This window comes from Heptranchias perlo, chromosome 2, assembly GCF_035084215.1.
Source record: "Heptranchias perlo isolate sHepPer1 chromosome 2, sHepPer1.hap1, whole genome shotgun sequence".
NCBI classification, from domain to species: domain Eukaryota; kingdom Metazoa; phylum Chordata; class Chondrichthyes; order Hexanchiformes; family Hexanchidae; genus Heptranchias; species Heptranchias perlo.
Genome location: NC_090326.1, coordinates 111765088 through 111791699, shown reverse-complemented (window position 1 = coordinate 111791699; position 26612 = coordinate 111765088). Strand labels below are relative to the sequence as shown.

Here is a 26612-nt window from a genome sequence, read left to right as displayed (position 1 = left end):
AGGAATCTGACACTTTCCGTTGATCAGAGGTTTTTTGGAGACACATAGCTGATGTCAGCCACTTACTCTGTCAGGGATCACCCACACTGATTCAGCAAAATGGGAATTCTTGTTCCTGAGGACAGATCACAAAGTAGTTAATAAATAATTCTGTACAGCAGAGGTGTCTAAATTGAGGTTCGTGGTCCACATACAGCCCTGGAGCTCTGTTAATCTGGCTTTCAAAGCTGAGGCAACTCAGACCTATTCATGCTTATACAGTATTTCTTATTTGCTCGTTTGTCCTGTTTGATTTTTGTGGGTGTAGCATTTGTTATTCATTCTGAAATTACAAATCAGTCAGCATCAAATGAGAAAAGACTTAGCTTAAAAATATGTACTTGTTTCTGGTCAACTAACCACATGCAGCTGTCAATCATTACAAACAACAAACACCTACAGGTGGGAGGGAATAGTCAGAGTGCTTTCTGTACTTGGCTGGACACAGTTACACCAAAATCGATACATCTCCCTCCTTTAAGAACACTTCAACAGCAACAATAAAGTCTACATCAGCTATGAAATCCAGTAGTTTTAGAAGTTCGAACAAAGTTCCATTGTTCCACAGTATCACAGCATTTAGAAACTGCAACTCAAGTTACTTATGGTTCTGGCACTCCAAATATTGGACATCAACATGACATATTTGCTGGTCATTTTGACAAAGTGCCTCGGGTTGTAAAGAATGCTGATTTCAGTTAGCAAATGCTGACACGATAACAAGGCTGGAAAACCACTGACTGTTGTCTTGAAACACTGAAGGCTGGCATGTATCAGTGATGCAAGCTCATTATTCAATACTGTCCTAAAACTTTTCCAATTGTTTGCTAGATTAACTGTCCTCACTAGTTTTGTTCAGAATGGTTCATTTTGTGTAATTGTTTCATAGAATTGTACAGTGGCTACATTCCCTGTGCTTAACATTTTGATTTTTTTACAATTTAAAAGTCTTTCCAGCTTAAGCAGTAACTGGGCAGCTTAAACAGCAGTTAACAATCAAGTATAAACAATACAATAATATTACTTAGCTGAAAAGCAGGCAGAGCAGTAGGAAGCTTGTTTTTTTATCTTCAAACGCTTTTTGCCCTTCTCATAGATTCATAAAAATTTACGGCACAGAAGGAGACCATTTGGACTGTCATGTCTGTGCCGGCCGAAAAAGAGCTATCCAGCCTAATCCCACTTTCCAGCTCTTGATCCCTAGCCTTGTAGGTTATGGCATTTCAACTACACATCCAAGTACCCTTTAAATGCGATGAGGGATTCTGCCTCTCAGGCAATGAGTTCCAGACCCCACCACCCGCTGGATGAAAAAAATTCTCCTCAGCTCCTCTCTAATCCTTCTATCAATCACTTTAAATCTATTACCCCTGGTTATTGACCTTCCTGCTAAGGGAAATAGGTCCTTCCTATCCATTCTATCTAGGCCCCTCATAATTTTATACACCTCAACTAAATCACCCCTCAGCCTCCTCTGTTCCAAAGAAAACAACCCCAGCCTATCCAATCTTTCCTCATAGCTAAAATTCCCCAATCCTGGCAACATCATCGTAAATCTCCTCTGTACCTTCTCTATGTAATCACATCTTTCTTGTAATGTGGTGACCAGAACTGTACGCAGTACTCTAGCTGTGGCCTAACTAGTGTTTTATACAGTTCTACCGTAACCTCCCTGATCTTATATTCTATGCCTCAGCTAATAAAGGAAAGTATCCCGTATGCCACCTTAACCACCTTATCTACGTGTCTTGCTACTTTCAGGGATCTGTGAACATGCATTCCAATGTTCCTCCGTTCCTCTACATTTCTTAGTATCCTCCCATTTATTGTGTACTCCCTTGCCTTGTTTGCCCTCCCCAAATGCATTACCTCACACTTCTCTGGATTGAATTCCATTTGCCACTTTTCTGCCCACCTGACCAGTCCATTGACATCTTCCTGCAGTCTGCAGCTTTCCTCCTCACTATCAACCACACGGCCAATTTTTTTATCATGTTGCCAAGAAGAGTAGTAAGCCTGAGGATTGGGAGAGTTTTAGAAACCAGCAAAGGACGACCAAAAATTGATGATAAGGGAGAAAATGGAATATGAACGTAAACTAGCAACAAATATAAAAACGGATTGTAAAAGCTTCTACAACTATGTAAAAAGAAAGATAGTAGCAAAAGTAAAAGTTGGTCCCTTAAAAGATGAGACAGGAGAAATCATAATGGGGAATAAGGAAATGGCAGATATGTTAAACAAATATTTTGTATCTGTTTTCACAGTAGAAGACACAAAAAAAATACCGGAAATAGTGGGGAACCAAGGGACTAATGAGAATGAGGAACTTAAAGTAATTATTATCAGTAGAGAAAAAGTACTTAAGAAACTTATGGGACTAAAAGCCGATAAATCCCCTGGATCTGATGGCCTTCATCTGAGGGTTCTAAAAGAGATGGCTGCAGAGATAGTGGATGCATTGGTTATGATCTTCCAAAATTCCCTAGGTTCTAGAATGGTCCCAGCAGATTGGAAGGGAGCAAATGTTACCCCGCTATTCAAGAAAGAAGGGAGAGAGAAAACAGGGAAGTACAGGCCAGTTAGCCTGACATCAGTCGTCGGGAAAATGCTAGAATCCGTTATTAAGCATGTCGTAACAGGGCACTTCGAACATAATATGATTAAGCAGAGTCAACATGGTTTTATGAAAGCGAAATTGTGTTTGTCAAATTTATTAAGAGTTTTTTGAGGATGTAACTAGCAGGGTAGATAAAGGGGAACTAGTGGATGTAGTATATTTGAATTTTCAAAAGGCATTCGATAAGGTGCTACATAAAAGGCTGTTACGTAAGATAAGGGCTTATGGCGTTGTAGGTAACATATTAGCATGGATAGGGGATTGGTTAATGGACAGAAAACAGAGAGTAGGGATAAACGGGTCATTTTCAGGTTGGCAGGCTATAGCTAATGGGGTGCCGCAAGGATCGGTGCTTGGGCCTCGGCTATTTACAATCTATGTAATTGACTTAGGTGAAGGGACTGAGTGTAATGTATCCAAGTTTGCTGATGATACAAAGCTAAATGGGAAAGTAAGCTGTGAGGAGGACACAGAGTCTGCAAAGGATTAAGTGAGTGGGCAAGAAGGTGGCAGATGGATTATAATGTGGGGAAATGTGAGGTTATTCACTTTGGTAGGAAGAATAGAAAATCAGAACATTTTTTAAATGGTGAGAAACTATTGGTGTTCAGAAAGACTTGGATGTCCTTGTCCAAGAGGCACAAAAAATTAGCATGCAGGTATAGCAAATCAATTAGGAAAGCAAATGGTATGTTGGCCTTTATTGCAAGAGGGTTGGAGTACAAGAGTAAGGAAGGCTTACTGTTCAGGGCTTTGCTGAGACCTCACTTGGAGTATTGCGTACTGTTTTGGTCTCCTTATCTAAGGAAGGGTATACTTGCCTTAGAGGCGATGCAACAAAGGTTCACTAGATTAATTCCTGGGATGAGAGGGTTGACCTATGAGGAGATGTTGAATAGAATGGGCCTATACTCTCTGGAGTTTAGAAGAATGAAAGGTGATCTAATTGAAGCATTTAAGATTCTAAGGGGGCTTGACAGGGTTGATGCTGAATTGTTCTTTCCTCTGGCTGGAGAGTCTAGAACTAGGGGGCATAGTTGCAGGATAAGGGGTTGGCCATTTAAGACTGAGATGAAGAGGAATTTCTTCACTCAGAGAGTTGTGAATCTTTGAATTCTCTACCCCAGATGCCTGTGGATGCTCAGTCATTGAATATATATAAGGTTGAGATAGATAGATTTTTGGACTCTAGGGGAATCAAGGGATATGGGGATTGGGCAGGAAAGTGGAGTTGAAGTCAAAGATCTGCCATGACCTGATTGAATGGTGGAGCAGGCTCGAGGGGCCGTATGGCCTACTCCTGCTCCTATTTCTTATATTCCTATTTTTTATCTGCAAACTTCCTAATTATGTCCCGTACATTTAAGTCTAAATCATTGATATATATATCACAAAAAGCAAGGGCCCTAGTACTGAGCCCTTTGGAACCCCATTGGAAACAGCCTTCCAGTCACAAAAACAACCGTCGACCATTACCCTTTGCTTCGTGCCACTGAGCCAATTTTGGATCCAACTTGTCACTTTCCTGCCCGATCCCATGGGCTTTTACTTTTCTGACCAGTCTGCCATGTGGGACCTTGTCAAAAGCCTTGCTAAATTCCATGTAAACTACATCAAACACGCTACCCTCATCGACCTTCCTTATTACCGCCTCAAAAAATTCAGTCAAGTTAGTCAGACACGACCTTCCGTTAACAAATCCATGCTAACTGTCCTTGATTATTCTGTGCCTTTCTAAATGACGATTTAGATTTTAATACAGGCAAGAATCGCTAAATGTGGTACACAGAAGAAAGGTCCATTACAGATATACTTTTGCCACTGATTAATTCATCTGTTCTAGCTTGCATTCTGTTTCTCCTTTTAAAATATTCTTGTAAATTCAGAGTGAGTTTCTTCTAGTTCCGACACCACATCGCTTTTATTACCAGACAGTAACAAATGAGAAAAGACTTCAGAGCTTAAAAATGTCTTTTACTGCTCAGCCATTTTCAACTAATTATGTGCATCTGTCAATCATTCAGACACACCGAGGCATTCGAGAATCGAACATTCAAGAACTTCCTGTGCTTTACTTTGGATACAAAGTCACATTGATAGAGTGGGGCTGGAAGTTTAGAAAGGGTTGTTCTTAGTGTTGCCTCATTGAAGTGCATGTCCTAAATCAGAGCCATAAGATCTGTTAGTATCAGCAACTTGAGATATATGTAAATTAATGGAAATATGGATTTAAAGTTTATATTTGGCCTCTGAGACTCCATTGTCTGAATTTATGTAGCCCTCGAAGATAAAAATTCTGGATATATGGCACTTTCATCTATTTTGAATAGTTCGAATGCAAGCTAGAACAGCTGAATTTATCAGTGGCAAAAGTACATCTGTAATGGGCCTTTCTTCTGTGTACCACAGTTAGCGCTTCTTGCCTGTATTAAAATGATTGGGGAAAAGATCACATTTGGTCTAGAACATGGCCTGCATGTGTAGTTGTGCCATGGACCCTCTGCAGCCTCAGTTTCACACTGTCATTGCATGGTTGGGTGGCTTGGAACAGTGGAATGCTGTGCCAGCCAATTTTAATAAGACCATCGCTTCTCCCAAATTGTACAATAAGGGGGAAACAGCTCAGTGATTTAGGTAGGGGTGCCAGTGACTATAGCAGTCTGTTGCTTTCTCCAACTCTTAAACCCCTTTCATAACTCTTCAATCCAATTCAATAAAGAAATGTAAAATGGCTAACTTCATGTAAATATATAACAAGTGATGTTACAACAATTGTACTTAACATAATTGTAAGTACTGGTTAATCTAATTTACATATATTTGCAATCTTTTGCTGTTAAACAGCAGCTGGGTTGAAGTGACTCATATCACAGGTTTTAAATTTTCTTGATTGACGGCAAAATACTTGGTGTAAAGAGAACACAAATTGAATATTACTGTACTGATTACATTTTTGTGCTTATTTACAGTACATTAAAATGTTGGGCGTTGTTGTTGTTGGGATTGGTGTTGCTGGCAGAGTTCGGATCCATGATCTGCTGAACCCACTGCCATCCAGTGCCGTAGAAAAACTTAAACTCATGGGCTTTGTCTCCAGGTAAGAAATGTTTACCACCATGCACAGAGCCAACTACCATCCCGTGGCATAGGATTGTGGCGAATTTTGGGTAAATTGGAATAATTTTCGGTCTGATTTGGTGAAAAGCTTTGGGGTCAAAATGCTTTGTAGATTCCGTCAGTCTCCTGCCACAATTATGACAGGAGAATGGCAGAACCCTTCCGGGGAAACAGCAGAGACCCGGCCAGTTGCAGAAGGTCGGTCTCTTCTGGGAGTTCTTGTGGAGCCTAGTAAGGGGCTCTGTCGACCCCTTACTAGAATGCCTGTAAGATGGGTCAGGACCGTGGGCGTGAACTCTGAGCCGAGAGTTCCTGTGCCCTTGGCCTACAGGGGACCCAGCATAAAATCGGAGGCCGGTACGTCAAGGGATAGGAGGCATACCGGCCTCCAGTTCTAGTGCAAGTAAGACCTCTGGGGGTCCAGGCTGGGATTGGTACCTGGGCTCCTGAAAATTTGGGGTACATTTTTGAAAGTAGAAACCACCCTCTTTCAAATAGGGTCATGGGGGGGTGGGGGGGGTTCAGTTTGTTTGGGGAGAGTGGGGGAGGGTCAGTTGCTTCCACTCCACTGTGCAGCCTCTTCTACCCAGATGTGCCTCCAAGCACTAAAGACCTGCCTTTCATAGCTCCTTACTGCAACCTGTTTGTATAAATTCATCATTACTTCTTTACTTTTGTATTGTATGCACCTATTTATAAACTCTTATTGGCCTTTTTTGGATTTATCTACTATTCATCTATTCATCACACCTTTCAGTGTCTTACTATTTCCTTGTATTTTTTTCTTCCAAAATATATTCCCTCACAGCATCCTTATTAAATTCTCCCAAAATATATTCCCTCACAGCATCCATATTAAATTCTCCCAAAATATATTCCCTCACACCATCCATATTAAATTCTCCCAAAATATATTCCCTCACACCATCCATATAAAATTCTCCCAAAATATATTCCCTCACACCATCCATATTAAATTCTCCCAAAATATAGTCCCTCACATCATCCATATTAAATTCTCCCAAAATATAGTCCCTCACATCATCCATATTAAATTCTCCCAAAATATATTCCCTCACACCATCCATATTAAATTGCATCTGATATCTGTTTACCCATTCCGCTAACCCATCAATGTCTTCCTGAAGTCTTTCACAATCCTTTTCACCATTTGCCAAGCCACCTAGTTTTGAGTTGTCAATAAATTTTGTGTTCCCTTTGCCCAAGTGCAAATCATCTATAAATACTCAAGAATAAAAATAGATCTAGCACTGATCCCTGGTTAACACCAATTCTAAGCCTTCTCCAGTCAGAACAACGCCTATCTGCCCTAACTCTTCATTTCCTGTCCATTAACCAACTTTCTATCCATACTACTATATTTTCTCTTATATACCTTAATTTTTTATAACAAGCCTCTCATGAGACACCTTATCGAATGCTTTCTGAAAATCCAAATAATCTACATCTACTGCATCCTCTTTATCTATTCAAACAGTCACTTCTTCAAAAGATTTTATTAAATTTATCAAACTTAATTTGCCTTCAACAAATCCATGCTGGCGGTCATTGATTAACCTATGCATTTCTAAATCCTCCCACCCCCCTGAAAAATGCAATGGTGCCCCCAGCCAACCCCTTTGTAAGGATGTCGCATTTAAATGAAGGGACCTCCCTCTGGCCTTGCAAACTTTGGCTTTGTCAGTGGCAGAGGACCCGGGTGGGCACATCCCAGTACTTACGTCAGGTTGTATCCCTGCTGTGGATTTTTGGGGTTCTTATGTATAGCAAATGTATGCTGCCTCCTGCCCAATCACCGTTTTCTATGACTTCCATTATATGATGAAGCAATAAACTGTCCTTCGAACTGGGTTGTTATGTAGGAAATCAGTCTGGATTTATACTGGATCCTGACATTGACAAAGATTCACTGCAGTCATTTTAAATGTAACTTTCTTAGAAATTTCTGTTGATTTTCTAGGGAAGATACCTTTATAATGATAGCAGTAAATCTTTATTTTGTGAATATCAGACAGAATAAATTGACAGAACACATTTCCTGTATAACAGCCCAGTTTAAATGACAGTTGAAACCATCTGTTTTTCAACTGCAGTATTATTGTAAACAACAGATACGCTTTTTGCAACAACTAGTGATGGTTATGCTTTTATTTTCCTTTTTTTTTGCTTTTCTGATCAATTTTCTTTATCAATTTCTCCTGCCCCCTCTTTCCCTGAAGGCTTGACCCTTTGCCCAGGATATGGTTTCACAGATGACAGACACCCTCTTGTATCTTACCCAAGTCTCTGCTTTGATGATTGAGCCTTAATAGCGAGAGTTGGTAGGCTATTTGACTAGGAGGACATCACAGCTGAGGATACTCCTTTCCTCTCCTGCCTTCCGTAGACATGTACTTCCAGCAGGGGTCACTGAATAGAAGTGGAGAACCTGGAAGATTCTCTGTCCTCCCTCTGCCCCAAAAAAAATACAGGGATGCTGAAACCAATTGTAGCTTCCCACTGCCCCCTAGCTGAGATCAGCTGTCTCTGCACAGACTGTGAATTGAGTCTGGGACCTTCCTGATCTGTGTAGTTTTGTTATCCCCTAGGTGAGCCATCATGAGAACTTTTATTTCTGTTTTTCTTAATCCCAATTCTCAGAACCAGAGAGAGATCACACAAAACTTGGGAGTATCGTGAACAGTGAGGAGGATAGTGATAGACTTCAAGAGGACATAGACAGGCTGGTGAAATGGACGGACACGCGGCAGATGAAATTTAACGCAGAGAAGTGTGAAGTGATACATTTTGGTGCAAGGAGAGGCAATATAAACTAAAGGGTACAATTCTAAAAGGATGCAGGAACAGAGAGACCTGGGGGTATATGTGCGCAAATCGTTGAAGGTGGCATGGCAGGTTGAGAAAGCAGTTAAAAAAGCATATAAGATCCTGGGCTTTATAAATAGAAGCCTAGAGTACAAAAGCAAGGAAGTTATGATGAGCCTTTATAAAACACTGGTTCGGCCACAGCTGGAATATTGTGTCCAATTTTGGGGACCGCACTTTAGGAAGGATGTGAAGGCCTTAGAGAGGGTGCAGAAAAGATTTACTAGAATGGTTCCAGGGATGAGGGACTTTAGTTACATGGATAGACTGGAGAAGCTAGGGTTGCTTTCCTTAGAGCAGAGAAGTTTGAGAGGAGATTTGATAGAGGTATTCAAAATCATGAAGGGCCTAGACATTCAACGGCATTACCATCGCTGAATCCCCCACCATCAACATCCTGGGGGTCACCATTGACCAGAAACTTAACTGGACCAGCCATATAAATACTATGGCTACAAGAGCAGGTCAGAGGCTGGGTATTCTGTGGCGAGTGACTCACCTCCTGACTCCCCAAAGCCTTTCCACCATCTCCAAGGCACAAGTCAGGAGTGTGATGGAATACTCTCCACTTGCCTGGATGAGTGCAGCTCCAACAACACTCAAGAAGCTTGACACCATCCAGGACAAAGCAGCCCACTTGATTGGCACCCCATCCACCACCCTAAACATTCACTCCCTTCACCACCGGCGCACTGTGGCTGCAGTGTGTACCATCCACAGGATGCACTGCAGCAACTCGCCAAGGCTTCTTCGACATCACCTCCCAAACCCACGACCTCTTCCACCTAGAAGGACAAGAGCAGCAGGCACATGGGAACAACACCACCTGATCGTTCTCCTTCAAGTCACACACCATCCCGACTTGGAAATATATCGCCGTTCCTTCATCGTCGCTGGGTCAAAATCCTGGAACTCCCTTCCAAACAGCACTGTGGGAGAACCTTCACCACACGGACTGTAGCGGTTCAAGAAGGCGGCTCACCACCACCTTCTCAAGGGCAATTAGGGATGGGCAATAAATGCCGGCCTCGCCAGCGACGCCCACATCCCATGAATGAATAAGAAAAAAGACAGAGTAGATGGAGAGAAACTGTTCCCATTAGCGGAAGGGTCAAGAACCAGAGGACATAGAGTTATGGTGATTGCAAAAGAACCAAAAGTGACATGAAGAAAACTTTTTTACACAGCGAGTGGTTCTGATCTGGAATACATTGCCTGATTGGGTGATGGAGGCAATTCAATCGTGGCCTTCAAAAGGGAATTGGATAAGTACTTGTAGGGAAAAAATTTGCAGGGCTATGGGGAAAGGGCGAGCAAGTGGGACTGGCTGGATTGCTCATGCAGAAAGCTGGCACGAACTGGATGGGCCAAATGGCCTCCTTCCATGCTGTAACCATTCTATGATTCTATAATTCCAAAATGAGATTAATGCTGAGACAGAACAATTGAAGAGTAAAAAGAGAAATTAATAAAGGTGAATAAAAAAAGAGAGGAGGAATGCAGACATGGGGATATAGAGTTAGAGTAGGGTGGAGCAAGGCTGTGGAGATATTTGAAGACAAGAGTAAGAATTTTAAATGTAAAGTGGTAGGAGCAGATAAACAAAGTAGGTCAGCTTGAAGGTGATGGGTGAGCAGGTCTTGATGCTGAAGAGGATAAAAGTGACTTTTAAACAAGTTGAAGTTTATGGAGGGTAGAGAATAGAAAATCAGCAAGGAGAGCATTATACTAGTGTAATTGAGTGTAATGGTGACAAGTGAAGGAGCCTAGAAATTTCTTCTTGTGCAGGCTGAGTAGCGGGGAGATGCACACTGAGACAGTACAGTGTTACACTGGCAGGATACTGTAATTACACTGTCATAAGTTTACATAGGTAGTTTCCATTATAAATGTGAACATAGGAATTTATAATGGAACAGTTGACAGGAAATGCTCATTGATATAAGATTTTTAGTTGTGGCATTGCACACAATAAGTTGGAGAATATGCTCACTCTTTTATCTGTCTCTGATGTCTTTGTGTTGCTGTTTCTTTCTGTCTCTCCTCTTCTGTTTCTGTTTCCCTCGCTTTACTCTTTTTGCTTCTCTCTCTATTCTCTGCTGGTTCCTTGACTTTTTCTTTTCTTCTTTCCTTTCATGTGGGAGGTGGTGGGAGACATGGCATGGTATGACTGGGAAAGGAGTCAGCAATGACATATGACTGCATTCATGGTGGGGTTGCAGGGGGGATTGTGGCCCTCCAAAGCTCCCTTCCTATCTCCTCTTGCAATCACTCATGCTGCCCCCACCCTTTCATTCCCATCGTGCCCCTGCCCCTTCATCTTCCCACTACCGATTTCTCCTCTTACCACCTGCTCACTCCCATCACAAACCACCTTCTTTCCCATCAAACTACCTACAAACCCCTGTATTTTCCCTTCCCCCGCCTGTCACCCTCAGCCAGTTTGCTTGAGTCCCTGAAGTGCCCACACCACAAACTGTGGATGCCATAAAGATAGTAGTTTGCCATTATTTCATTAGGTGCTTTTTAAGACAAGCTTTACCTTTCCCCAAAACTCAACACTTTGGGTCTTTCAAAATATTGAAAAGTCGTTGGATGGGGTGAGCAGAGGGATCAACTATTAAGATAGCAAATGATACAGAAAAGGAAAATCTGGAACACAACTTCAATTTGACAAGGGGGTACAGGTTGAAGCTAGCAAAAGGCAAATTTAGGAATGATGTCAGGAAGTTCTTCACACAGAGTAATGAACACATGGAACAGATTTCTGGATAGATCAGTGGGGGCAAAAAACCTGGGATTGTTTAAGAAACAGTTTGGTTCTGTTAGTGGGCTCTGTAAATTATAGGATGGACCAAAAGGCCTTCCTCAAGTGTATATATATCTTGCAATCATAAAATTCTACAGCAGCTAATGTGTATGGTTTGGTTCCTTTTTTTTTAATATACTGATCCCAGGTGTAGTGACACCTTTGTTTAAAAACTGTTTTGAGTCACAATTCACTGACTGTCAGGCCAATTGAAGCCTGTCTGTCTGTCTGTCTCTATCTACATCTCTCTATCATTCCATAAACCTTCACAAGCCTTCCATTTAAAATAACTGACACCCTTTCTCAGCCTGAGGGGCAAACAGAGCTGATTGTTTATTCAATTCAGTCTTTGAAAATAGCGTTCTGATTGGCTTCAAACTCGTTGCGTACCATCAGGCACTATTAGGTACTCCCTCCGGTGATACTTTAATATGTGATGGATTGTTACCCAACCAGTCTGTCCCCTCAGCTGTTCTCTGAAGCAGCTGAACATTTTCTAGTATTTTCCAGCTGCAAGATGAGAACTCCTGGAATCTGATTAGCAGCTTTAGTAGACTACAAAGGAGAGGAAAAATAAGACATAACAAGTGTGATTCCTCTTTTGAGAATTCTATGAGCCCGGAGTCATATTACGGCGGTTAGTATCAGTACATTGTGGTAGTAAATGTGCACTTTTTCCAGCTGTACAATTGTCTCTTTGTTCTGGGTGGCAGAGGTAGGGAGATGCCATTGGGGAAAGGGACAGGTTGGTGGTAGTACTGATCCACCACCTGATTTTACTGATTTGTGTGGTCACTATCAGGTTTTATAGGCGGAACTGGTTGGTAAGCAGACAAATGATATACTGTCTGCAATGTGAGAAGACCAAATCAATGAACACATCTTGGAAAATGAACTGTGATGTCGCACATCTACATCTACTCCAAAGGGTTACAGATTTTATTCAGTTACAACAATCTGCTGCTTGGGTTCGCGATGACATTTAATCTGTAATAGGACAAATAAGATGTGAAACATTGGAAAAGCTGGTACCCGAGGGCAAAATCCCAAGAAAGCGCAGTCTTATTTGTTGCTGTTGATAACTTCAGTATTCTACAAAACATCTAACAACCCACTGATGGAATGTTGTAGCCATTTGACAGAGAGCAGAGAAAACCCAAACAGAAAATTCTGGAAATACTCAACAGGTCAGGCAGCATCTGTGGAGAGAACAGAGGAGTTAATCTTCTGGGTGTGGACTCTCCAAAACAGAAATCCCATTTCCTCCTCCTGAACCCACTGAAGTGTAAAGCCTTGCAGACATTTGGATTTGTTGTTGATGACCTCCAAGCCAGGTTCTACTACAAGATGTGTGACTGAAGCAGTACTACAAAAGTCCCTGGTGTTTGAGCCAGGCCTCCATGTTTATGTCATAAACACGAACTGCTGCAGCTGTCCCTCAACATTCTGTACACTGGAGATCATTTTAACTTTGGACGATATTGAATTGGCCGCCCATTATACACCCCTTTCTTTTGAAATCGGGCGGGGTGTATAACAGCTGGCCAATTCAATATTGCCCAAAGTTAAAATTACCCCTACTGCCTCTCTCGCCTGTCAGACTCTGTCTGAGACAGTGTTGTTTCCCGGAACTGTCCATCTTTACACAGAAGTTTAAATGTAGTTCTTCATCACTTGCTGAACATGCATTAGGCTGTTCACAATGTGACTTGCTACAATATAATGCAAGTCTTTTTGTGCTCCCAGTAGTCACCAGAGTCCATTTTTTTGCGAGACACTTGTCCCTGTTATAGTTGTCTCTGGCTGCACTCTTACGTCACTGAATAAACAAAAGAAAAAAAACTTGCATTTATAGCGTGCCTTTCATGACCTCAACATCCCAAAACAGTTTACAATCAATGGATTAAGTTTGAAGTGTATAGTCATTGTTTTGTGGGCAGTGCACTAACCAACTTGCACACAGCAAGATCCCACAGCAACAGTGAGATAAATGACCATTTAATCAGTTTTTGGTGCTATTGGTTGAGGGATAAGTGTTGGCCAGAACATCAAGCGAACTCCCCTGCTCCTCTTCAAATAGTGTCGTGTGATCTTTTGTGGCGAACCAAAAGAGGCAGATGGGGCCTCTGTTTAATGGCTCATCTGAAAGACAACACCACCAACAAAGCAGCACTCCCTTAGTATTGCACTCAACTGCTCAAATCCTGGAATGAGGTTTGAGTGTACGACCTCTGACTCAGAGGTGAGAGTGCTACCACTGAGCCAAACTGACACAAGGAGAAAAAATGTTGCCAATGATAAGTTTGCCTTGTTCCTTCCACACATTAATTGGGGATATCTCATCACCTCTACTGCCTGGAGTACTGTCCATGGTGAGACAGGATTCCAGTGATGCAATGCATTCATTGTTCCTCACCCTCCTCTTCCCCCCCGCCCCTAGAAATGGAACACTCAACTCATGGGAACATAACTTCATGTTACAGACCAGTGGTATCTGGGGAAAATAGTCACCACAGTGAGTAAAATTTGTTGCATAGCCATTAAAATACTAAATAAAATTTTGCCTCCACTTAGAAAATCCAGCTGGTAATCAGAATGCATTACATCAGGGACCTGCACAAAATGACACAAAACCAGCTATATTTGGCTTTTTGTGGAATTTTTATGTTGAACCCAAAGGTAATAGTGTAAATTTATATGGGTTATATTTTTGCTGATTGTAAATCCCCAGATACCTTGGAAAAGATTGCATTTAATTTGTTTTCAGCTGCTCCATTCAATTAGGAAAAACAACTGCACTGCTGAGCACAGTGAATTAATAGATGAATGTTCTATTACTAACTGGATGTTTGATTTACAAAGTGAAGTGCTGCTTTGTCATTTTAGTTTTAAATTTTTTCTAATTATTGCACAATAGCAGAAACACACTAGTTGCACTTTTAACTGAAGGCTTATTTCTCAATTTTCATGCTCAGCTAAGGTTCACCTTTTGCAAGTCCTAAACCTGATAAGAATGGGAGAGAAGAAGAGTTCAAAGCTTGAGTTCTAAATTTTCCTCTTCTGACAATGAAAATAATCAAAACCCTTAATAGCCACAATATTTAATATCTCCACGTCATAAGGCACAGAAGTGGAAAAATCATTGCTCCTAAAAATTAGACTTTGAGTGTCCAGTTTACATTGTGGAAATTTCCAGGCAGCCCACTCAAAAAACAAATTGGATAGAAGACAACACTATTGGGAGACTTCAACTATCCTAATATAGACTGGGATAGTAATAATATAAGGGGCAAAGACGGGGAGGAATTTTTGAAGTGTGTTCAGGAGAACTTTCTTGACCAGTACGTTTCCGGCCCAATGAGGAAGGAGGCATTGCTGGACTTGGTTCTGGGCAATGAGGCGGGCCAAGTGGAGCAAGTGTCAGTGGGGGAACATTTAGGGAACAGTGATCATAGTATCATAAGGTTTGGAATAGCTATGGAAAAGGACATGAACCACTCTAAAGTAAAAATACTCAATTGGAGGAATGGGAACAGATCTGGCCTGGGTAAATTGGAATCAAAGATTGGCAGGCAAAACTGTAATTTAACAATGGGCGGCCTTTAAGGAAGAGATGGTTCGGGTACAGTCTAGGTACATTCCCATGAGGGAGAAAGGTAGGGCAACAAAAGCCATAACTCCCTGGATGACAAATGAGATAGAGAGTAAGATGAAGCAGAAAAAAGTGGCGTATGACAGATGTCAGGTTGACAACACGAGCGAACCAGGCAGAATATAGAAAGTTCAGAGCGGAAGTGAAAAAGGAAATAAGAGGGGCAAAGAGAGAGTATGAGAATAGACTGGCGGCAAACATAAAAGGGAATCCAAAAGTCTTCAATAGGCATATAAACAGTAAACGGGTAAGAGGAGGGGTAGAGCCGATCAGGGACCAAAAAGGAGATATACTCACGGAGGCAGAGGGGATCGCCGAGGTACTAAATGAGTACTTTGCATCTGTCTTTACCAAGGAAGAAGATGCTGACACAGTCTCAGTAAAGGAAGATATAGTTGAGATACTGGATGGGCTAAAAATTGATAAAGAGGAGGTACTAGAAAGGCTAGTTGTACTTAAAGTAGATAAGTCTCCTGGTCCAGATGGGATGCATCCTAGGTTGCTGAGGGAAGTAAGGGTGGAAATTGCAGAGGTACTGGCCATAATCTTCCAAACATCCATAGATATGGAGGTGGTGCCACAGGACTGGAGAATTGCAAATGTTACACCTTTGTTCAAAAAGGGTGTAAGGATAAACCCAGCAACTAAAGGCCAGTCAGTTTAACCTCAGTGGTGGGGAAACTTTTAGAAACGATCATCCAGAACAGAATGAACAGTCACTTGGATGAGTGTGGATTGATTAGTGAAAGCCAGCACAGATTTGTTAAAGGCAAGTCGTGTTTAACCAACTTGATAGAGTTTTTTGATGAGGTAACAGAGAGGGTCGATGTGGGCAATGCAGTTGATGTGGTGTATATGGATTTTTAAAAAGCGTTTGATAAAGTGCCACATGGTAGGCTTGCTATTAAGATTGTGACCCATGGAATAAAGGGGGCAATAGCAACATAGGGCTTAATTTTAGCACCCACTATCGGGTGCATTCCTGGTGGGGGGGGGCTCCGAAAATCGGGGAATCCCGGAGCGGGTCGGGAGCCCGGCTCCAACTTGCCCACTTCCGAGTTCCCCACAGACGCGCCGACGTACGCGCGCAGCCCCCGCATGTGGGACTCCCGCAGGCAATTAAAGCCAGCGGGGTGCCACTTAACAATATTTACTTAGCTATTTCAGGTCATTAACTGACCTGATTAAGGGAATATGTGAGGAGGGGTGGGATTTTATAGACAACTGGACTGTTTCCCACACTGGGGGAAACACTCCCAGTTCAAATGGACGTGTTGCAGCTGTCAGCCTGTGGCAGCTGCAAAGGTCCATTTGACAGGTCGGGGGGTGGGAGGTGGGGGGGGGGGGGGGGGGAGACCCTCACTCATTGCAGAAGGCCACTCTGTCACTTGGGACAAAGTTTGGCCTCCGCCACCCTCCTCCTGACAAGAAAATTCACCAACTTGCACACTTACCCTGGGGTCTGGAGACATGCACCTACCTTGCGGACCCCCTCAGATGTACATCTTCCGGATGGGGGCCGCCGTAGCTGCAGTCATGACCTCCTCGGAGGGCGAACAGCATCACCAGCCTCGCTGGCCACGCCGTCCACCTCTGACACGTGGAGCTCCACAACAGAGTGCTGTGACACATCCGCCTGCACAGCAGGAGGGAGGGCAACCGCAGAGAGAGATGCGTCGCAGAGGGCACTACCCTCGCCACAGGGTCCACAGACCGAGGCTCAGCTTCCTGGACCTCTCTGAACAGCAGTGCACACGGAGGCTCAGAGTCACTCAACATGTAGTCGTGGACATCTGTAGCCTCCCTCATGCTGAGCTGCTCCCGGTTGGCCCAAGCACCATCTTCTTACCTGTTGCTGTCAAAGTCACCACTGCCCTCAACAACTGCTCCTCCGCATCCTGCCAGGGTGCCACCGGGGACATCGCCGCCGTCTCTCAGTCGTCTGCACAAAAGAGCCCTGAAAATACACCTACACCCACTCTGCAGTGACACAATGGGTGGCATCAGTTGTGGGTCTTCATTGTGATCCTCAGGAAAGGGCATTATTGCACAAACCAGACAAGATTCGCAAAGACGTGACAGTAGTGGTGACAATATAATATGTGATGTGAGTTGGTCAGAAATTCAATATAAGTAACAACCATGACAAACCCTCAAACACCCTTGTGCATCCCCTGCATGCACACGACACGTTTGCCTTACGCTGCCTACTGCACATATGTGATGCATGCCCTGTGGCTGCAGCACAGGTAGTGGCAGGTTGAGTGAGGCTGACTGTGAAAGAGATGCACGAGAGGGTGAGTATGAGATAGAGCCATGAGATTGTATGAGGATTGGGTTGAGTGGTAGTGGCGGGATGAGTACTGGCGAGGTGAGTAAGTGCAGGTAAGATGAGGATGAGGTTTGAGTGGGAATGAGGGGTGATGTGACAGAGTAGTGTTGGCAGTGCAGAAGGAGATGTGGGGTGGGGACGATGATGTGGTAGATGGAGTGTAGGGGAATGAGTAACTGTACTCACTTTGGCTGACCTACTTAGGTCATTGGAGCACCTCCTGCACTGTATGCAGGTGGGTGATATGTTGGTGGTGCAGGTGACCTCCTCTGCCACCTCGAGCCAGGCCTTCCTGGTGGCAGAGGCAGGCCGCTTCCTCCCGCCCGCCGGGGGGAAAGATCTCTGTCCTCCCCCTCCTCCTCACCCCATTTAATGATACCTGGAGTGAGGCATCATTAAACTTGGAGCAGCCTTCCCCCTGGGCTGCTCCATGCTGTAATTTTTGCTATTTGTTGCAGCATCTGTCAGTGGAGGACTGCCCCTTTAAATAGAGCTCCTCCAGCTGACAGACCTTACTGCGCATGCGCAGACCGCCCGACGCGCAGATCAGCAGTGGGGAACCCGGAAGACCAGGTAAGTGGATCCAATTGGGCTGCGATCGCGCTGGGGGCAGACTGATTTCGCCAGGCGCGTTACCCAATAGCCCCCCCGCCGCGAACCCGCAGCCCTGGTAACATCGAGCCCATGGATACAGAATTGGCTAAATGACAGGAAACAGAGAATAGTGGTGAATGGTTGTTTTTCGGACTGGAGGGTGGTGTACAGTGGGTGTTCCCCAGGGGTCGGTGCAGAGACCACTGCTTTTCTTAATATATATCAATGATTTGCAGGTGACACAAAACTTGGAAGGGTAGTGAACTGTGAGGAGGATAGTGATAGGCTTCAAGAGGATATAGACATTTGTGTTTTTCTAACCGGACCGAGTTTTTTGATGAGGTAACAGAGAGCGTAGATGAGGGCAATGCAGTTGATGTGGTGTATACGGACTTTCAAAAGGCGTTTGATAAACTGCCGCACAGTAGGCTTATCATCAAGATTGTGGCCCATGGAATAAAGGGGGCAGTAGCAACATGGATAAGTACTTGAAAGGAAAAAAATTGCAGGACTACGGGGATAGGTCGGGGGGGGTGGGACCAGCTGGATTGTCATAGAGTTATACAGTACGGATAGAGGCTCTTCGGCCCATCGTGTCCGCGCCGGCCATCAAGCCCTGTCTACTCTAATCCCATATTCCAGCATTTGGTCCGTAGCCTTGTATGCTATGGCATTTCAAGTGCTCATCCAAATGCTTCTTGAATGTTGTGAGGGTTCCTGCCTCCACAACCCTTTTTCAGGCAGTGAGTTCCAGACTCCAACCACCCTCGGGGTGAAAAAGTTCTTTCTCAAATCCCCTCTAAACCTCCCGCCTTTTACCTTGAATCTATGCCCCCTTGTTATAGAACCCTCAACGAAGGGAAAAAGCTCCTTAGTATCCATCCTATCTGTGCCCCTCATAATTTTGTACACCTCAATCATGTCCCCCCTCAGCCTCCTCTGCTCCAAGGAAAACAAACCCAATCTTCCCAGTCTCTCTTCATAGCTGAAGCGCTCCAGCCCTGGTAACATCCTGGTGAATCTCCTCTGCACCCTCTCCAAAGCGATCACATCCTTCCTGTAGTGTGGCGACCAGAACTGCACACAGTACTCCAGCTGTGGCCTAACCAGTGTTTTATACAGCTCCATCATAACCTCCTTGCTCTTATATTCTATGCCTCGGCTAATAAAGGCAAGTATCCCATATGCCTTCTTTACCACCTTATCTACCTGTTCCGCCGCCTTCAGGGATCTGTGAACTTGCACACCAAGATCCCTCTGACCCTCTGTCTTGCCTAGGGTCCTCCCATTCATTGTGTATTCCCTTGCCTTGTTAGTCCCTCCAAAGTGCATCACCTCGCACTTTTCCAGGTTAAATTCCATTTGCCACTGATCCGCCCATCTGACCAACCCATCTATATCGTCCTGCAGACTGAGGCTATCCTCCTCGCTATTTACCACCCTACCAATTTTTGTATCATCAGCGAACTTACTGATCATACCTTTTACATTCATATCCAAGTCATTAATGTAGACCACAAACAGCAAGGGACCCAGCACCGATCCCTGTGGTACCCCACTGGCCACAGGCTTCCAGTCACAAAAACAACCTTCGACCATCACCCTCTGCCTTCTGCCACTAAGCCAGTTTTGTATCCAAAGTGCCAAGGCACCCTGGATTCCATGGGCTCGTACCTTCTTGACCAGTCTCCTGTGGGGGACTTTATCGAAGGCCTTACTGAAATCCATGTATACCACATCCACTGCGTTACCCTCATCCACACGCCTAGTCACCCCCTCAAAAAATTCAATCAAATTAGTCAGACATGATCTTCCCTTGACAAAGCCATGTTGACTATCCCTGATTAATCCTTGCTTCTCCAAGTGGAGACTAATTTTGTCCTTCACCATTTTTTCCAATAATTTTCCTACCACTGATGTTAGGCTCACTGGCCTGTAGTTCCCCGGTTTTTCCCTACTCCCCTTCTTGAATAATGGTACTACATTAGCGGTTCTCCAGTCCTCTGGCACATCCCCTGTGGCCAGAGAGGTTCTGAATATATGTGTTAGAGCCCCCGCAATCTCCTCCTTTGCCTCACACAGTAGCCTGGGATACATTTCGTCCGGGCCTGGGGATTTATCCATTTTTAGGCCTGCTAAAACCGCCAATACCTCCTCCCGCTCGATGTTAATATGTTCGAGTATATCACAGTCCCCCTGCCGTATTTCTATGTCTACATCGTCCTGCTCCATAGTGAAAACAGATGCAAAAAATTCATTTAGAACCCCTCTTACATCTGCCGGCTCCACACACAGATTGCCATTTTTGTACCTAATGGGCCCTATTTTTTCCCTAGTCATCCTCTTACCCTTAATATACTTATAAAACATCTTAGGATTTTCCTTTATTTTGCTCGCCAGTGTTATTTCATGGCCCCTCCTTGATCTCCTAATTTCTTTTTTAAGTATCCCCCTGCACTTTTTGTACTCCTTTAGCCTTTTGTATCTGCCAAAAGCCCTCCTTTTTTTCCTAATCCTTTCTCATATATCCCCTGACATCCAAGGTTCCCTGGAGTTCTTGGAACCACCCTTGACCTTTACGGGAACATGTTGCCATTGTATGGTCTCAGTCTCCCTTCTGAAAGACTCCCATTGCTCCGATGTGGATTTTCCTACAAGCAGCTGATCCCAGTCCATTTTGGCCAGATCCTGCCTTATCCTATTAAAATCGGCTTTCCCCCAATTTAGAACCTTTATTTCCGGCCCCTCCCTATCCTTTTCCATGACCACCTTAAATCTCACCGAATTATGGTCACTGTCACCAAAGTGCTCACCTACTAGCACTTCTTCCACTTGGCCGGCCACATTCCCTAGAATTAGGTCCAGTACCGCCCCCTCTCGTAGGACTTTCTACATGCTGGCTCAAAAAGCTCTCCTGGATGCACATTAAGAATTTTGTACCCTCTAAGCCTTTTACACTCTGAGTATCCCAGTTAATATTGGGGAAGTTGAAATCCCCCACTATTATTACCCTATTATTTGCACAATTTTCTGAGATTTGCCTACATATCTGTTCCTCTATCTCCCCCTGACTGTTTGGGGGCCTATAGTACACTCCCATCAAAGTGCTTGCCCCCTTTTTGTTTTTAAGCTCCACCCATATGGCCTCATTAGAGGAACCTGCTAATATATCATCCCTCCTTATGGCAGTAATTGATTCTTTAATTAATATTGCAACCCCCCCCTCCTCTTATACCTCCCCCTCTGTCTCGCCTGAAGATTCTGTACCCCGGAATATTGAGCTGCCAGTCTTGCCCCTCCCTCAACCATGTCTCTGTGACAGCAACAATATCATACTCCCATGTGTTTATCAACACCTTCAGTTCATCCACCTTATTCGCAAGACTCCTTGCATTAAAATAGACGCCATCCAGCCTTGCCCTCACATATTTGCCCTGTCTTCCAAGCTGACTTGTTTTTTTCTCTATATTTGGCTGCACATCACCCCCTATTGTAGCTCCACTCTGTATCCCATCCCCCTGCCAAGTTAGTTTAAACCCCCCCCCCCCCAACAGTGCTAGCAAACCTCCCCGCAAGGATATTTGTCCCGCTCTGGTTCAGGTGCAACCCGTCCGACTTGTACAAGTCCCACCTTCCCCAGAAGCAGGCCCAGTGATCCAGGAAACTGAAACCCTCCCTCCTGCACCAACTCTTTAGCCACGCATTCATCTGTTCTATCCTCCTATTTCTATACTCACTAGCCCGTGGCACTGGGAGTAATCCAGAGATTACAACCTTTGAGGTCCTGCTCTTCAATCTGCTACCTAGCTCCCTAAATTCTTGATGCAGGACCTCATCTCCCTTCCTACCTATGTCGTTGGTCCCAATGTGGACCACGACCTCTGCCTGCTCACCCTCCCCTTTGAGAATGCCCTGTAGCCGCTCAGTGACATCCATGACCCTGGCACCAGGGAGGCAACAAACCATCCTGGAGTCACGTTTACGGCCACAGAAACGCCTGTCTGTTCCCCTTACGATAGAATCCCCTACCACTATAGCTCTTCTACTCTTTTTCCTCCCAGCCTGTGCAGCAGAGCTACCCCTGGTGCCAGGAAGTTGGCTGCTGCTGCCTTCCCCTGATAAGTCATCCCCCTCAACAATATCCAAAGCGGTATATTTGTTTGAGAGGGGGATGGCCACAGGGGACCCCTGCACTGCCTGCTCCTCTTACTCTGCCTGGTGGTCACCCAATTACTTCCTGCCTGTACAACCTTTACCTGCGGTGTGACCATCTCACTAAACGTGCTATCCACGATGTTCTCAGCATCGCGAATGCTCCTTAATGAATCCATCCGCAGCTTCAGTGCCGCAATGCGGTTTGTCAGTAGCTGCAGCTGGATACATTTCCCGCACACATGGTCGTCAGGGACACCGGAAGGGTCCCTGATTTCCCACATAGAGCAGGAAGAGCATAACACGGGGCTGGGCTGTCCTGACATGACTTACCCTTTAACTAATTAATTCAAATTAAATGAATCCCACCAATTTCACTTCAATTAAAAGGTATACTCAAGGGCCCTTGCTGAACAGCAGTCCCCCACTACACAACAGAGACCCAAGAATCCACAAACTCTAACCTTAGACAAATTCAGCAGGAAAATACTCACCAGCCAATCACTTACCTCTTCCTTGGTGACGTCCCACTTGGATTACTTTTTGCTTCTTATTTATCTTAGGTCCAGGAGTTAAGTCCCTGTGATGTCGCACAGTAGTTGTCTCTTGGTGCAGGTCTGCTGCTGCTTTTATTCCACAATCTCAGTCTTCTACTCTCAGGTCCACTACCACTCTGCAGGAAAAGTTTGGAAAAGCAAGGCAAAGCAGCACCTCCTTCCCCCACTTCACCAAACTCCCACACTTACCGAACTCTCAGCACATTGTGTAATATCCGCACTGACAGGCCCCTGTATTTCTACAGTTGAGACTCAGATGAGTCAGGCCTGCCCCACCTTCAAGTACCAGTTGAATCTAGCTAACCAATTAACTTGCTACAGCAGCTCTCTGCTGAAGCCTGACAGAAACTTAGAAATTTAAACTTTTAAATTGACCTTAAACAGTTGAAGCAATATGCACTAGATTTAAAGAGATTAACCCTTAAACTCCCACACTTACCGAACTCTCAGCACACTGTGTAATATCCGCACACCGTGCGGATATTACACAGTGCCGGCATGGACTCGACGGGCCAAATGGCCTCCTTCCATGCTGTAACGTTTCTATGATTCAATGAAGCAGACTTGCCTGCCAGGCTCATTTAGCCAGGGTGCATGAGGCATTGTGCAATTTAACATTGTGCACATTCATGCAGCTCCCTTGTGCTTTTGGCCCAGTAACTTCCAGTTTTCCCGGCTGATGTCATCAGTGCTCAATCGCTCTGCTTTACACATAAATACCCCCAAAAAAAGGAACGTACGTGTCTTTATTTAGAATGTTTCATTTTGTTTTAGAAAGACGCTGCACTCTTCCAACTCACTCTCTACACAGTCGTACTGAAAAGCCTAATTGAAATGTATTCCATGAGTCATTCTGAGCTGTTTCAAAATAATGTGCAAATGCAGCCTACAAGCTAGAAATGCTATAGGTTCCAAATTGAGAACAATGAACAAACAAAAACGTAACTGAGCATAGTTTTCCAGTATCCAAGTTTGGTCATCAGAGAAAAACACTGCCCTGTGCTGGAGAAGAAAATAAAAGCTGTGTGGGCTGGAAATCAAAAGCTTTAGTCATGCTGGTTTCATCCGAGCTATTTGAGAGGTCTCCGACCCATTTACTTGCACCTTTTTCTAATGGCAAATTGGAGTCAAATTGCCCAAAAATACAGTCTAGCTTCCAGTTGCCATCATGAACATTATGATTTTAGACTGATAATTTTTGGTGGGTTACATCTGTTTATTCTAAGTTCTCTTCCAGCAGTCCTGGTGAACAAGTTGTTTGTTTATGCTAAGCTTTGCAGGGCTTTTTAAAGTTTAGTTTTAGAATGATGCAGAGGACTGTACATTGTACATAGCTCTCTTATCAGTGTTTGGACGGAAAGATAAAAGCAGACTGGGGATGCCACACTTTCTCCATCTTGTTCCACGGTATAAATGCTACCAATCACCATCAATAGGCAATGAACTATTGGTTACATTCCAAATGCACCTGTGAGCCCAAAAGAGGTCTCAGACTCTGGAAGTATTTGGGTAAATTCACCGATCCTGTGCTCCCAGGATCAGTAAATTTATCTAATTAAATCTTGCTCAATGTAAGAAGGTAGTACAGTGTACTGCTGCTCTTTAATAGAGTGGCAGGGCACATGGTCACCCCTGTAATTACCGACACAGTGACATCTGATTTCAGCTGAGCCATTTGGGGGTAGCATCAGTGGACGTGACACAGATCCCCAAAGAGAGGGAAAGAAAACCTGTTTGGAAAACCAGCTGTACAAGGACTAAGTGAAGGAAAAAGGACTGCTTTTGACAGGCCTACGTTAGTCTTAACACAATCCAATGAGGAGTCACTGTTAAAGAGACCAACCATCATTTTGAATGGCCTGCAAAATCATGATTCATATTGCAGTTAATCCCACCCATTTGTTTTACTATTTACTAATATTTAAACTTGAGAATAGGTATGAGGTCTTTTCTACATTATTATAAAATTCTATAATTACCAACAGGACACCATGACATTGTGGCCCATTGGACATCCAACGTGGAATGATGGGGCGGAGGTTTACACACACAGTTCCTCACACGGTGAGGCGTTAATGCGGTGGATTTTCAACCCCACCACCTGGGTGTTAAGCAGCGCCTGAATGGTGCACAGAAAAGAACATCTGGCGGGGAGATTTGCATGCCCTTAACAGAAACCGCTGGATTTTCCTTCCATTAATTTTAATGGGTGGTAAAGATGAAAATCTACCCCAGTTACTGTAATGTAAATAATAATGGGCAATTACTGAGCAGCACCGGCTCCTGTCGCCTTGGCCAGGATGTGGTGCATGATGGAACAGCCTGAAAAGTTCACCTCCACACAGGCACAGGAGATATCTAGCAGCAGATCATGGATAATGATCAGGAGTGGGATTCCTGTTTAATTATTCCCTTCCCTAATCCTTGTTTAATTTTTTTAAGATTAATTTTCTCTAAGCACATACTATTTTTAAAGAAATTCAAGCTTTCATAGCAAGTGTCACTTTCAGGAACATGCAATTTATGTACTTGCACCTCTGACCTTTGATCTGGGTTCCTGCCGATCACAGACCTCCAGTTTTATAGCAGATCCACTGAAACAAGTACCCAAATGGTGTATTTTTACCATTGGCTGTGCTGCAAAAACACGATGCTTTTATAACAGACATACGAACATATGAAAAATGACGGTCAGAAAAAGACCTACTGATCCATCGAGCCCGTCCCATACAGTTGTGATGAGTAGTGCATCGCAATACATACACTCCGAACCCCATCCAGAGCCACCAGATAAAAACCCAGTCCAATTTGGGGAACAAAATCTGGTTAGGTGATCAAAACGAATCCAGGACACCCCCCTGGCCCTGAACAACGTTCCAAGTTACCTACCTCTTGTACAAGGTGATCTTGAGCCCCAGCCAGAAACAGGTCCAACTCTCGTTTGAAGGAATTCAGCGAATCAGCATTCACCGCATGAGCTGGCAACCTGTTCCACAGGTTCACTATTCTCTGGTAAAAGAAGAACCTCCTAACATCTAACCTAGTTATGCCCTTATATATCCTGTAAAAGTGATCCCTGGTCACTCCTTAATCTAGGCAGTACCAAGAAATAACATTTTTAAACAGAGGTCGTGTCTGCTTGCTCAGATCCCATGGCACTTTTCAAAGAATAGAGGAGTTCTCCCAGCCAACATTTATCCTTCGACTGGTTCATCTGGTCATTCACCTCATTGCTGTTTCTAGAGCCTTGTGTGCAGATTAGCTGCCACGTTTGCATACATAATAACAGTGACTACACTTCAAAAGTAATCCATTGATGTGAAGGTCTGTGAATTGTGGATTTGAAAGGTGCCACATTTAATCAAAATTCTTAATTTTTTCTTAATAGGTTGACTTCATTAGGTGCCTCTTCAACCTCATTATTTTGAACATTTGATTCTGCAACAGTTGTTGGACATTGCAGCCTTAATTCTTTTCTCTTGGTCATACATGGTAGCTTTAAATTGTAATGCTACACCTCGGAGAAGGGCAAAGATTTAAATGTGTTTTTCATTGACAGTGCAGTAGTTCTGCTTATCCACGCAGTTGAGAATCCCTACGTGGTCAGTTTCCAGTAAAATATTAAAATGCCTACGTGGCAAAGAAGCAGAATGCAAAATGGTTAGAAAGGGTTAATTAGTTAGTAACTGAGATTGGTACAGGTGGCCTGGCCTCCTGCTGGGCCATATGTTTGCGTAGTCAGCAGGTTTGCATGGTCTTATCAATGTAGAGTCTTTGATGTGATTCAAGGACTGGTCTGAATGTCTCCATGTTTATGGCAGATCAATATAGGTAACGAGCTTAGCCAAAGTTGA

General features: G+C 43.9%; 1 protein-coding gene across 1 annotated transcript in view; it reads left to right on the top strand.

Moving 5' to 3' along the window:
- Nucleotides 1–5631: 5631 nt before the first annotated feature.
- Nucleotides 5632–26612, top strand: part of blvra (biliverdin reductase A) — a 41734-nt gene continuing 20753 nt past the window's right edge. Inside the window, exon 1 of the mRNA XM_068005794.1 lies at nucleotides 5632–5756. Within this exon, the coding sequence (XP_067861895.1) occupies nucleotides 5638–5756 (119 nt within the window). The 5' untranslated portion in view covers nucleotides 5632–5637. The remainder of the gene's footprint in view (nucleotides 5757–26612) is intronic.